This window comes from Venturia canescens, chromosome 9 (assembly GCF_019457755.1).
Source record: "Venturia canescens isolate UGA chromosome 9, ASM1945775v1, whole genome shotgun sequence".
In the NCBI taxonomy this organism is placed as follows: domain Eukaryota; kingdom Metazoa; phylum Arthropoda; class Insecta; order Hymenoptera; family Ichneumonidae; genus Venturia; species Venturia canescens.
This window is the reverse complement of record NC_057429.1, coordinates 7,917,727-7,932,841: the sequence shown is the minus strand read 5'-3', so window position 1 is coordinate 7,932,841 and position 15,115 is coordinate 7,917,727. Positions and strand designations below refer to the sequence as shown.

Sequence of the window (15,115 nt, the reverse complement as noted above, 5' to 3'; positions counted from 1 at the left end):
CTGAGATAATCTTTCAATTAAACCAGAGTGCGCGGAATATTGTTCAGTGTAAATATATTGTCAGTTGCGTGATTATATATCATGTGTAATTATGTAGGTTATATATACGAGTTCCCTTTGATAGCTGTGTGGTAACGAACCGGCCGGGGTTTGACGTTACGAAGTGCGGGACATATGTAACAAACGTTCGAATAATTAGTGAATAATATAAATAAGGCAAATCAGTTTATCAAAAATAGGTCTGGAAGTTGTAAGAAAAAATGTTCGTCAACTTATAACGTCAAATTTTCTTTTTGCGATCTGAAATATTATGGTTGATAATTAATAAAACAAGAACACACGGAACTGTTAGTATATATAATGTGAGAAACTCCAATCGAATAAATGTTTTCTAATTTATTTTTTGTGTCATCATTATTTTTGAATATTCCCATATTTTGCTTCCTATTGAATCTGGCTCTGCTCTTTCCGATCCTTGTTTTGACTCCATCGGTTTGCAGCGGATCGATACATATTATTAATTGGTTGCCTAATATGTGTCCTTTAATTTTCTACCATTTCTTCATGCTGATTGTGGTAACCTGATTCAAGTGGTTTCCGACTATGATCATTATTCGCACATTTTGTATATCAGATTCTCAAAACAGTTTCTGGTGTTGATATAAGTGTAGTTATACTTTTTCCACCTGGCCTGTCGAGTAATAAATTTTGAAATTTGTTCCAAAAAGTCTTTGGATGCTTTTTTTGCTGATAATATGAAAAGTTAAATCTTCGGAATGCGGTAGGCAAACACAAATTTTGACAACAATACTTATGAAATAACGTGTATGTTGAGTATTCCTATTCTGCAAACTGCAAATGTGGAATTATTAGTGAAAACATTCATTACGATAAGTCTACAGTTGCTCAGTTTTGGATGCGATTGAGTATAATGCCTGCCAATATCATGGAAACCTACAGAATTTCTGAATGTTATGTGCGCTATGTCATTTTAATGTAACATCATGACTTCTAACACCCTTTCACTATAATACTATATATTTGGATCACTGAAATACAGAAAAATCTGCAAACTATAAAATTTATATACTGTGCCATTCATTTTACTTTTTGACTCTCACCGTAACATAAATATGAAGTGAAAAATTCATTAGAAAAGTCTTCAGTTGCTCATTTATGGATGGATTTGAAATTGCTGTCTTCCAAACTAATTGCGCAGATACATTGAATCGCAACAGATACCTGCGAACTTTGAAATTTCTGTGGATAAGTATATGTGCTAGTATCATCCCCTATCTTTGATTATAGTAATATGGAATGGAACTTTGTTCAGCAAGTTTTAAAGTGTTTCTTTTCAAATAGTATTGAAGTTTGTATTACTGCGGTATGGAGCGAATACCTTCAAACTTTGATATTTTTGTGTCGCAGCATGTGTGCCAATCATTTGAATTTTTTACTCCTACCGTAACATGTAATTTCTAAAATTCATCACAATAGTTTTCAGCTTTACTATTTAACTTAATTTTCTTATTTCTAAATTCCATGCTAAATTTCTTAATTTCTAAATTTATTTCTAAATTATCCTGAAATGAAATGTTTTCCTCCACAACCAATGCAGGTACCTTAATCGTCTTTGATTTCCGTTGCTCTGTAGAATTAAGTACGCTCAGTTTTTTTTGCTTCTTTGAGTTCTGACACAATAAATGTTTTCGGGTGCCTTTTTTCTGCAACTATCAAACTGTAGATAATTGGATCTCAGCGGCCACTTGCAAACTTTGGAAATATATTTCATTGGGGGCATGTTTTGGATGACACGAAAACGTCTGGATTCAGAATGGAAAAGTGACATTTAAAAATGGCCAATTCTGTTGGATTTGTTGTGTTTTGAATTTGATCTGTCTTTCCTCTTCTCCTTTCTTTTTTCTAACGTTATAAGCCGGAAATCACATCTCAGCCCGCAACACGCATTGCTACATGCTCTTGAGTTCCCAATGGACAAAACATATTAGGGTACAAGGAAAAAAAGCGCCAAAGTCCAAGAACAGACCTGTGACGAAATATTTCCAGTAAAATTTTGACGCAAAATAGGTCCTTTTTCGTGGAAACCAGCGTTATAAGCCGAAAATCATATCCCGGCCTCCAACCCGCTTGCGACCGTGCGCTTGGGTTTCTAATTGACAAAACATATCAAAGTACAAAGAAAAAAATTGCTAAAGTCCAAGGATAGACCTGTGACGAAATATTTTCAGTACTATTTTGACGAAAAATAGGTCTTTTTTCGTGAAAACCAACGTTATAAGACGAAAATCATAAATAATCCATAGGAATTCAAACTAAAATCCTATAGTCCACTGAAAATAAATAAGGAACTTTTGAGAAAAAAGACGTGATATCAAACCATAAAGTTCCCCTAGGAAAAAAAAGGTTGGGACAAGTACATTGATGGTCCCTCGTTTGCTGATAATTCCATCCATAAAAAAAACTTAAAAAAAAATTTTTTTAAAATTGTAAAAAAAATTATTTTATAAAAAAAAATACAGAACAATTCGAAAAAAAAATCACAAATCTTGAAAAAACATTATATTAAAACAAAAACTAATCTGTATCTATTTTTTAAAGTGTCAAAAGAATCAAATAACAAGTAAAAAATAAAAAACCGAAAAACCGGTCTTGAAATCATTTTGGAAACCGATGCCTCATTCTTCTTATTAGATTCGAACAGCTAAATCAACTGAAAAAAATTCCATCGAATTTACGTGCGGCATTAAAATTTATTATATTAATTCGAGGCCAAGTATTTTCTAATGAATTGAAAAAATTTACCACTTGAATTACGTGCAGCATTAAAATTTGTGATATCAATCGGTGGACAAGTATTTTATTAGTAACTCCAAATTTTGACATTATTAAATTCTTCTAAGAAGCTTTTAAATCCAAAAAAATCACATGAAAGCTAGTCATTTGTTACTCTATGGTGGCAGAGACTTATAAGAAAATCGATTCCTATCAGACTTTCAGGATCCTCTGGTATTATTCACAAAATTCGACGTCGATTGGATCGATACAAATTATGTTTAAATATGTGTTAAAAGTACTTGTCCGGCCCATCACTTTCCGTTTAAATTGTTCATCCCAATAATAATCAGTGCTTGTTTAGAGCTGATGGATCACAAGTATCCATGCAGAGGGAATTGAGAGAATTATCTTCAAGTAATTTTTACGTAATTGCACTAATTTAATAAAAAAAGCAAAGAAATTGTTCCGCAATATACAAGGGATATTATTGTCCATTGATAAATAAAAATAATTGTACATAATAAATATGTTCAAGTTTAAAAAATAACTCTCCAGTTTGTATTCAATGACGGCAATTTTTGCATCTCACTTATTCTTCCAGCAAACGAATTCCATTCGGAATAAGAACTAACCTATACTATTATTAAGAACATTTAACTTATAATGAATCGCATTTCAATAAATGTTTAACCGGATTCTGCCATACAATTCCATTTTTTCATGATTGATTTTTATTTAAATGAATAGTGATGGGCCGGACAAGTACTTTTAACACATATTTAAACATAATTTGTATCGATCCAATCGACGTCGAATTTTGTGAATAATACCCGAGGATCCTGAAAGTCTGATCAGAATCGATTTTCTTATAAGTCTCTGCCACCATAGAGTAACAAATGTCATCATGTGTATCAAATGCTTTCATGTGATTTTTTTGGATTTAAAAGCTTCTTAGAAGAATTTAATAATGTCAAAATTTGGAGTTACTAATAAAATACTTGTCCACCGATTCATATCACAAATTTTAATGCTGCACGTAATTCAAGTGGTAAATTTTTTCAATTCATTAGAAAATACTTGGCCTCGAATTAATATAATAAATTTTAATGCCGCACGTAAATTCGATGGAATTTTTTTCAGTTGATTTAGCTGTTCGAATCTAATAAGAAGAATGAGGCATCGGTTTCCAAAATGATTTCAAGACCGGTTTTTCGGTTTTTTATTTTTTACTTGTTATTTGATTCTTTTGACACTTTAAAAAATAGATACAGATTAGTTTTTGTTTTAATATAATGTTTTTTCACGATTTGTGAATTTTTTTTCGAATTGTTCTGTATTTTTTTTTATAAAATAATTTTTTTTACAATTTAAAAAAAATTTTTTTTCAAGTTTTTTTATGGATGGAATTATCAGCAAACGAGGGACCATCAATGTACTTGTCCCAACCTTTTTTTTCCTAGGGGAAGTTTATTAACTTCTCGTGTTGGAAATATCGAACCCCTGAATTATTTTTCGGAACACTGAACGTAGTCATTTTTATGTGAAAAAACCTCAGCTTTTCAATAAAAATATTTTAAATATTCTCAGGGATCAGATAAATCCTGAAAAAGTTATTATAACTTCTAATTGCTTTTTCTCCTAATGTACCATTTTTTAAATATTTTAAAATATTTTTTTTCGTAAAGTTCAGACTTTTTTTTACAAAGACACAGTACTATTTTATTTTGAGATTCATAAAAAATCAAGTATAAAACAATCAAGTTGAATGATATGTCATGAATTATCAGTGTGTGCCGTACTGCAACAACGGCCGTCACGTCATTTATGGGTTGAAATTCAAAGATCTCGACATATAACATTATATTCAGTAGCTGTGTACTTGAATATGTATATAAAAAACATGAAATTCTTGTGGTTTTTCGTAGAGGACTACTTTCTCTAGTAAAAAAGTGTTACAATTATTGTAATTTAAAAATTTTTATAAAATCACTTATTTTTATTGTTTCGTGCTTGGTTTTCAAATCCTTCGTGTAAAGCTACTGAACTCAAAATTCACACACGCTTTACTGATGAGATGTATATGAGTAGATCCATTGGATTTCGCCCAATTTCTCGGGAGGGGTCTTTCGATTTTGCTCAAACTTGGGTACTTTAAAGTACCTTAAAAACTATCCCCAAATACCAAATTTCAACTCCCTAAGTGCTGGTCACGAGAACGAGCCTTATAAACATCAAAAAATGACCATTTTTTGCCTCGTTTTAAGATGATGTTTCACAAAAACTTTACGTTCAAGTGAAATAATACTGGTTCCATTTCCTTTAGTATACCATCTAGATTATAAGAAAACATGGTTCAGTCTTCCAGATCATGAGGCCTTTCATTGTGATCGCGTTAAATGAATTAAAAATTTTCATAAAATGACCATTTTCAAATTGATGCTACGGGCTTCTTTCTAGCTGAATTGACTTCTAATATGGCTCATTTTTTTCGTTTTTTATACCTTCCAAGCGAGTTATGCCGAAAATTTTGATTGCGTGAAGATGTCTAGAGAGATATCGTTCCAAAGTTGGTCTTTTTTGAAATTTTACGAAAAATCGCTAACTTTGACCGTGCACCACGGATTTCTATCAAATCCGATGTTCACAAAAATTTAGGTGAGAGTAGATGCAGTGTTTCTAATTTTTTGTTAAGGCTGTTTTACGAAGTTTTCAGTACAGTCGTATTGAATCGATTACATATTTACCATACAAACAGCAGTACATTTTTTGAAAAATAGAATCATATGCTATACAAAGCCTTTCCACATGAATTTTCGTATATAAAAATATCATTTTTAAAGAAAAATATATTTTCAGCTCATTCAAAAAAACTTTTTTCAATTGTGTTGAACCAGCATTCAATTTTTATGAATTTCATTTTTAAACTTGGTTTAATACTATTTTTTTTTTCATCATGTGAAACTTAATCATTTTTCAATCGTGTATAATCCAGTTTGAATTGAGCTTATATGAAATATTAAAAGGTGCATTAATATCTCCTCATTTCTTTGTATGGTAAACAATAACGGTGCAAAGATGAAGGTGTAAGATCACTTGAAGGGCTATGAACAGTGTGAAAGTTGGAATTTTAGGATTTTTTTATTTTATTTTATAAATAACAATTGGTTAAATGGATTTAAATAAAACCTTGTACACCTCTCCTTTTTCTAAAGTCTATGCTAAATTTCTGAATTTCTACATTCATTTCTAAATTTTCCTAAAATTGTTTTCCTCCAAAACCAATGCAGGTACCTTGAACCTCTTTGAATTCTGTTGCTCCGTTGAATTAAGTACACTCAGTTTTTTTTTGTTTTTTTGAGTTCTGGCATAATAAATGCTAGAAGTTTTCGGGTGCTTTTTTTCGGTAACTATCAAACTATAGATATATAATTGGACCTCAGCGGCCACTCGCAAACGTTGAAAATATTTTTCATCGGGGGCGCGTTTTGGATGACACGAAAATCTCTAGCTTCAGAATGCAAAAACGACATCTAAAAATAGCTAATTCTGTTGGATTTGTTATGCATTGAATTTTATCTATCTTTCACGTGAACTTTGAAGAAAAGGAATCAAAAAAATCCGTTTTATTAAAGAAGTCTCTACATCCCTTCTTTTCTGGTAGAAGACTTGGGAAAAATCGGAAAAGTCTCTGGATAGATTTATGGGAATAATTTTTCACATCACATTTAACGAAAAATAGGTCTTTTTTCGTCGAAACAAATGTTATAAGCCGAAAATCAAATCTCGGCCCGCAACACGTATTTCTTCATGCTCTTGGTTCCTAATGGGCATAACAAATTAGAGTGAAAGGGAACAAATCGCCAAAGTCCAAGGACAGAGCTGTGACGAAATATTTTCAATACAATTTCGACGAAAAATAGTCTTTTTTTGTGGAAACCAACGTTATAAACCGAAAATCATATCTCGGCCTCCAACATGAACTTCCCCATGTTCTTGGGTTCCTAATGGACAAAATGTGATGTAAAAAAAACGCGCCTAGAACTCTACCCGTGCGGTGGTGCGGAAAAGTGTTCAAAGTGTCATATTATTATCGTGAGTATTTATAATCTTTGAAAATGTACTAACAAAATAATAATCTTAAAAAACATAATAACACACGAAAATTGAAACTAAAATCCTATAGCCATTAAAACGAAATCAAGGAAGTTGAGGGAAAAAAACGTGATATCAAACCCGAAAATTCCCCTAGGGAAAAAAGGTTGGGATAAGTACATAGATGATCCTTTGTTTCTGGATGATATAGAAAAACAATTCAAAATCAGGATAAAAGATATATAGAAAAAAAACAAAAATAAAAAACAATTGAAAAAAATTCTATTAAATTATTTTAAAAAGTGTAAATCAGGAAAAAACTTCTATTTAGAAAAATAAAAAATTTTTAAAAAATTCATAAATATTGAACAAATTGGAAAATTTACTGTCCAAGTTACGTACAGTATGAAAATGTATGATATCAAATGGAGGCCAAGTTTTTATTGATAATTTGGAATATTTACAGAAAAAATCGGAATCTGTGATAGAAATTTGGAATATTTACTGAATAAATCGGAAACTTTAATTGAAAAATTGACGTTTTATTCATAGAAGCCGCTAATCATTTATAATAATTATTTTCGAGAAAAAACAAGTTCATGAAAAAACAGTCATAACAGAAGTTACGTGCAGTACTAAAATTTATTATATCAATTCTAGGCCAAATATTTTTATTATCAGAATAAAATGTATTTATTTAGAAGGTATCAACATTCCCGTACTGAATCGTTGACTAAATCATTCAATTTGAACGTCATGACATTGTGTTTTAATACGCGTTGAGAATCCTCATCGGGCTCAGAACGGTTCATCGAAATTACCAAAAAATCAACGGCTATAAAAAATCCCAAAATCTTGCTTTCCAATAATAAGAAAGATGTCAACCCATTCCTTTTTAACCAGAACTTATGAAAATCGTTAAAAATTGACATCAAAGTGATTTGTTACTTTAAGAAGGTATAGACTTTAAAAAATCGATTCCCCACGGACTTTCAGGATTCCCTGGCATTATTTACAACATTCAACTTCGATTGGATCGGTACAAAGTATGTTCAAATACGTCTTAAACGTACTTGTCCGGCCCATCACTTTTTATTCAAATTGCTCATTCGAAAAAAAAAATCAGGGCTCTTCTATGATCACAAATATGATAAAATGAATAGAAATAAAAATAATGTCTCCAAGTATATTGAACTTGATTGTTCTCAAGTTTATATTGTAATATAAGCAATTTTAACTTCTCATTTCCGTCAGCGAAAACATACCATTCGGTAGAAACCAATGAAAATAATAAATAATAAGTTGCATTACAAGACATTTTCGAACCTTCTCAGCCATCCAATATTTTGTTTTTCTACAGTCACTTACACAATTTGATAAATATCACGAGTCGAGTACGACACGCGCGATTCCTGGAATTCGAAGAAAAATTATTTTGTTGTTAATTAATATTCCACACAATATAAATAGATTAATCAACTTCGTCTTTGATTTTCGTTTCATATCGACAAGAACGATTTCTCTAATTCGAAGGAAAATTATTTTCTGGGGGTTTCTGTTCCCTAATATTAACACATAGACTATCTTCGTTTTTTTTTTTCGAATGAGCAATTTGAATAAAAGGTGATGGGCCGGAGAAGTACGTTTAAGACGTATTTGAACATAATTTGTACCGATCCAATCGAAGTTGAATGTTGTGAATAATACAAGGGGATCCTGAAAGTCGGAGGGGAATCGATTTTTCAAAATCTATAGCTTTTTAAAGTAACAGATGACTTTGATGTGAATTTTTAACGATTTTTATATGTTCTGGTTAAAAAGAAATGGGTTGACATCGTTCTTATTATTGGAAAGCAAGATTTTGGGATTTTTTATAGCCGTTGATTTTTTGGTAATTTCGATGGAACGTTCTGAGTCCGAGGAAGATTTTCGACGCATATTAAGGTAACTTCTGTACTGCATGCTAGTCAAATGAGTGCTAAATTTTCAAAACGCTTTTCGACCAAGTTTAACGTACCGATTAAATGTATTGTTAGTGGATTTGTATTACAACATATCTCATTAAGATGTAACAATATTAAAAACGCTAGTTTTGCAAAACCATCATGTTTGGTGGTTAAAAAATGTTAAGTGAATTTGCACGATTCCGATCGCGCGAGTGAGACATGCGCGATCGACTCACGCTGGCGACGACACCGGGCCCGGGGCTCGTGGTGGGGAGCGACAAGCGCGAAGCGTGACTGCTTCTACTGGGCACTGTGTTGAAAGCGACGAATGAGAACGCACGCGGTACGATACGCGGAGCGCTACTCACGTCACCAACCAATCCAATGAGATTGACGATAACATACATATTGTTGAGCAATCACAAAAACAGCATCAGCTCCAGATTTTTGGATTGTTAACAATTATGATTTTACCAGTAGGACAGCTACCGCTCTAGATCCTTTTCTGGTAAAATCGAGCGCACCCAGACATACATGCGCGTTTCACAAAGAGCTAGATCCATGATACCTTGTTCTTATTTATTCTAAGAAAATTAATTTGATTCAAACAATTGTAACTCCAATAGTTACGTGGGTTTTTATGCCGTCAGGCTTTTCCCACAAGAGCTAATAAATATTCCAACAGATTTCATGGCTCAAACCGAGTGTATTTATTTATTTCAAAGATCCTTTTCCTAGTTCAACAACCTATATAAACGAAACGACGAAGAAACGGCACAATGAAGGACCTTCGGCTCAAACACATCAACTGATAAATGTAAATTTCCACGCTGACACATTTTCACTGGTATTTTTCAAAGAATTATCTGCGTTTTTTCATTGATTTTATTGCAATAAGTCTCATTTTGTTCGTCAACTGGTCCTCTATAAGTCCACCGTGTAGTTGTTTTTTTAACTCGATCGTTTCACTGTTGCAGCTAATTGTTCATTAAGTGAAAAAACTTTTTCATTCATAATTTCTCTCAGGAATGAGTTTAAAGGGAAATCTACGTAGTGAATTCGTAGAGGATTAGTTGAGGAACAAAATGAGACTTGGTGCAATAAAATCAGTTAAAAAATACAGATGATTTTTTGAAAAATATCTGTGAAAATGTGTCATCATGGAAATTTGCATCTATTAGTTGATAATTTTGCAAAACTATCATTTTAAATATTTTTTCACGTTAATAAGATATTCTTGAATACATATCTACTAACAATAATGTTAATCGGTACGTTGAACTTGGTCTAAAAGCGTTTTGAACAGGAGTTACCTTAAAACACAATTTCATGACGTTCAAATTGAATGATTTAGTCAACGATTCAGTACATGAATGTTGATACCTTCTAAATAAATACATTTTATTCTGATAATAAAAATATTTGGCCTGGAATTGATATAATAAATTTTAGTACTGCACGTAACTTCTGTTATGACTGTTTTTTCATGAACTTGTTTTTTCTCGAAAATAATTATTATGAATGATTAGCGGCTCTTATGGATAAAACGTCAATTTTTCAATTAAAGTTTCCGATTTTTTCGGTAAATATTCAAAATTATCAATAAAAACTTGGCCTCCATTTGATATTATACATTTTCATAATGTACGTAACTTGGGCAGTAAATTTTCCAATTTGTTCAATAGTTATGAATTTTTTTTTTAATTTTTTATTTTTCTTAACAGAAGTTTTTTCCTGATTTCGAATTTTTTTTCTATGTTTCAGATTCAGCGTATCAAATTACAAAAAAAAACATCCCCGTGTAAGGTCGAAGACAACTTTTATTATGCTTTTAACAGCGATTTTCCGCTATTCTGGCGGTTTTTTGGAATTTACTCAAAATTTTTCAGGTATATTGACCAATCTGACCCCGGATTCGGATTCAGCGGGCTAAAATACGTAGAGATTGATGGGTCTGGTTCTAGGTACTGTAACGATACACTCGCGCGACGGCCCGAGCCCGTCGAAACTAACGAAACTCCGCGATCTTTAGATCGCGGACAAAACATCGCGGCGACCACGCCCGTCGTTGTTAACAGGTGGCGGCCATCTTAGGCCGGTATGCATGGGCCCGAGTGGGGCAACCGACACCGCTCTGAACTACGCCGCGCCGTATTACTACAAAAATTATTTCTTTTCGCATTTTATTATTTTGAGTCACGTGGATGCGTAAATACGATCAAAATGATCGCAAAAATAACACGAATTAAAGAAAAATGATCAGAAGTCAAATCAATGTAACAAAAATAAATTAATAATGAAAAATGTAAAAAGCGTCTACGACGCATGCGCGGGGAAAGCGTTAATGGGCTATAGGACGCGTACGTGACTTTTAGCGATTGTAATTATTCGAATCATATTAAACGATGTAACAATGCCAAGTCAAAGAAGAAATTAAATGATAACTGATCAAATTGAAGTTTTTGTTGTTGAAAATCGCAATAAGCTGAAAAACATGAAAAGTGGTAGTCCGCGCATCGTATGTTAGCCCGCGCAACCAACGGGCGAGCATGAATCATGGCAACGGGCCAATCAGAGAAGGCGTTACAGAAAGGTGCGCAGAACCGATCGAAAACGAAGATTCTCGGCGCTCGAGAATTTTATGGTGGGGAACTGGGTATAAGAAGCGCTGTGCGACTCATTCGACAGACAGTTCTCCCTGGCTAAAGGATCAACTCGGACCTTTCTCAGTACACCTCTACATCAGCCTTAACAATAATAAACCTATCCTAAAAATTTCTGGGGTTCCCGTAGCGCGGACTCTCGGATCGACTCGGCGACGTCTCGATCCCATAGCCCGTGGACGGTGAATTGCCTATTTCCTTGGATGCCTGGATTCTCGGAGCGACTCTCGGCGACGTCTCGATCCCATAATCCAGGGTCCGCACCTAACCTCTAAAAAATTTTTCCGGCTTTCCGTAGCACGGAGTTCTCGGATCGATTCGGTGACGTCTCGATCCCATAACACGTGGACGGGAGGTTACCTCTACCCTGTAGATGCTCGGACTCTCGGAAAGATTCGGCGACGTTTCGATCCCATAGCCCGCGGTCTACATCCTACCATTTCATTTATTTTCTCTTTCTTATTATTCGAGGAGGATTAAAATTCATCCAATTATTAAAAATTAAATTCTCATTTGAAAAATATTGTCCGAAGTGGTCCAGGCAGGGAGATCTAGACCCATTTAGAAAATAATTATCCAAGAGGCGATAGATAGTACTAGAATTTATATCGAATCAAAAACGGAAATAAGAATTGTAAAAGCGAAAAATACTCTTGGATTTATTTGATTTTAAAAGCGAGCATAACAGGACATCGGAAAAATCGAGTCTAACGAATTATAGCACGAAACATTAAATAGCAAGTTTTTTAAGTTCAAGGCGTGTCGAAAGATTGGTACAAACGCGACAATTAAATTTAAAATTGTTTTTTTTAAATACTATTTTTGTACAATTGAAATTTGAAAATTGAGAAAATTGAAATTTTCTCAGACAGAGAAATTGCAACGTTTTAGGGTTTTCCGGGTCTTTTTCTCGCCAGATCCGATTAAACAAAGCAAGACAGTTTAAACCAAAAAACACAAAATTGTTTTAGAATCAGTGAACCAAAGCGCAAAATCTCGTTGTCTAAATTCGGTCAAATAATTGAATAAAATTGATTATTTTATTTTTTACTAAAAAACACAGTGTCCGCGTTTCCTTCATACCTGCTCCTTATTATTTAAGTTGCTCGAACCGACGCATGGCGACGTTCAGGCCGGCAAGAGCGTTTCGTTACAGTACTGACCACTTTTTTTTGTGTGCCAGTGTTAAATAACACGCAGGTATCTCTAGGAGTTATAAGTAGTAAGATCGAAATGAAAAAAAAGAGATCCAAAAAAGACTTGAAAGTTTTACTCCTACGTTACCTCTTACAGAAATGTGACAAATGACACACTGAAATGTCAATCTTTTGCAATTGGAGCATTGTGGTCCTCTGCTGACTTTGTCACAAATGTGGCACTCGCTCTGAAATTCGACATCTTTGTAATTGTCATGATGCGTCACGCTAACGTGTTTCAAAACTTGTGCTCGCGCATCAAGCAATCGCCAACGATGCAAAACTTCCGCATATGCTTTCTTGTAGCTGTCATAGAGAATTGTGTATTTCTCATCCAGTAACCTGCACCATAAATATACCAATATTTACTTACAAGGAACATCACTTTGGTGTCCCCCTCCGATTTTCTTGAAACTGCTGTATGTGAAAGAGCATTCGAAAGTAAGAGACACGTATTTTTTTTTATCGGCGGAAAAACGGTTTTAAGGGGTGAAACCACCCTTGAAAGTAAGGCATGTCAGGGGGTGATTTTGCAGTTTCACCAGCAAGCACTCAACTGATTTTGATAAAACCAAAACCAAAATGTTTCTTATCTGAAGTGATGAAAAGTTCACCCTGTGCACGAAAAAAAAAAAAAAAAACAGGGGGTTAACCACCCTTACATTCTTATATATCTCACGCCACAATAAAAAGGAACGAATATGAAGGAATGAAACGGGTTCTATTTCCATGAAAACATGAAAATAAAGTTCACGTGTTTTTGCATTTTTGCAAAATAGCAGTCTTAAGGGGGTGAACTACCCCTTTTTTGAATTTTCGTACCGTAGGTGGTTTATTTCTGTTTTACATGTTTTTGCTGATTCGAAATATTATAATAGTTTCGAATCAAGATTTTCTGACGTATCGAAGTCAATACAAGACTCTGAATGGGTGAATCTCCCCCACTCGATTTTCCTCTTTATTCGCTATTTCAAAATTTCTCCCTGCATTTCGTTCAATTTGGTTGCTCTGCATCGAAATTACAAATTTAATAATTTTAGGAACATATAAAACTCGTATTGACCTGGATGGTGTCGGTTTGGCGGGGGGGGGGGGGGGGGGGGGGGAAGTTCTCACAACTACTTTTTCGGTGATCATAGAAAGCTTGTAAACTGCACGTAAATGAATAGGTACCATGCTACAGATAAAAATGCCTCTATAAAACACTTTCATAACTTTGGCGGAAAAATAGAGGCGTAGACATATGATCCCGGTGTTTGTGCTAGATAAAAATGTTATCAAGTAGTTATGATCACCTGATATTTTTGGCATTCTCACACACCGAATAACATTAGTCATTCCGAATATTCTTGAGTCATGCATCAGATAAAAACGTTATCAGGCATCGTGAGATTAATAAATATTTTTTTCTTTCGATACTTATTTTCGAAGGCGGTAACCATTAGCATTGTACTAGTGCATTTTTGAGTGAGCTCCAAATCGTGCGTGCTTTTTCTGTGCTTTTGGTGTATTGTGCCTACTACTTTTACCAGCATGAAAGTCAACCCAATCAACGTTATCAAATTGTTACTGGCTACATTTGAAGCTATGAACATTGCACAAACTCCTGTTAATAATGCAGAAATAGAGATGAAGGAGAATTTCGAAAAAATTTTAATCGATTCTATGCAAGATTACAACGGGATTGAGATGATACAGGAAGAAACTCTTGATTTTCAAGAACCATTTAAAGAGTTCGAAGCAATTGCTGTTGAAGATATGATATGGCAAAAGGATGATGATGTCGATTCCGACGCTTGTTCTGGTGACGATGAGCTGAGCTATGATTATAAAAAAAAAGCTGTTGAATATTGGAGATCTGGTAAAAAAAAGAATTACAGTGTTGAAACCGTCAAACAAAAATACAAATCTGTAAAATCCATACGGCAGTTACGACGCTGGGCACAACAACTGAACAAGGGTGGTACATATAAAGAAAAACTTGCTCGAATTTCTGAATACACATTACGGAATATGAAAACTGCTGTAGACGCGGGTGTCATTGTTCATGATATTGACCTTCGAAAGTGGGCTCTACAGGCACAGAAAGAAATAGGCCATGAAGATATACGATTCAAAGCTTCTCATAACTGGCTATGGAAATTTAAGAAATCGCATCGCATTGTTTCCAGAAAAATTAATAAATTTATAACGAGAAAAACTGTGGAGGAAGAAGCGCTTCTGCAAACAAATGCGGACAAATTTGTTCAAGATGTTAAATTACTAATAGAAAAGTATGGGTCAAGTAATGTATATAATTCGGACCAAAGCGGTTTTCAACTGGAAATCCATTCAGCACGAACTTTAGCGATGGAAGGATCGAAAAAAGTTGAATGCGTTGTACAATCAGTGTCTTCAACGACCCATAGCTACACGATTCAGC

The 15,115-nt window shown here is 33.9% G+C and overlaps 1 protein-coding gene across 6 annotated transcripts in view; it reads right to left on the bottom strand.

The window, feature by feature from the left end:
* Wdr59 (WD repeat domain 59) overlaps positions 1-15,115 on the bottom strand; it is a 210,555-nt gene that overhangs the window by 14,379 nt on the left and 181,061 nt on the right. For 2 of the 6 annotated variants that reach the window (XM_043429564.1, XM_043429565.1), the window contains one exon: positions 12,782-13,035. The exons of the other annotated variants lie outside the window; for them this stretch is intronic. In XM_043429564.1, the coding sequence (XP_043285499.1) occupies positions 12,782-13,035 (254 nt within the window). The remainder of the gene's footprint in view (positions 1-12,781; positions 13,036-15,115) is intronic. 6 annotated transcript variants of the gene reach the window in all.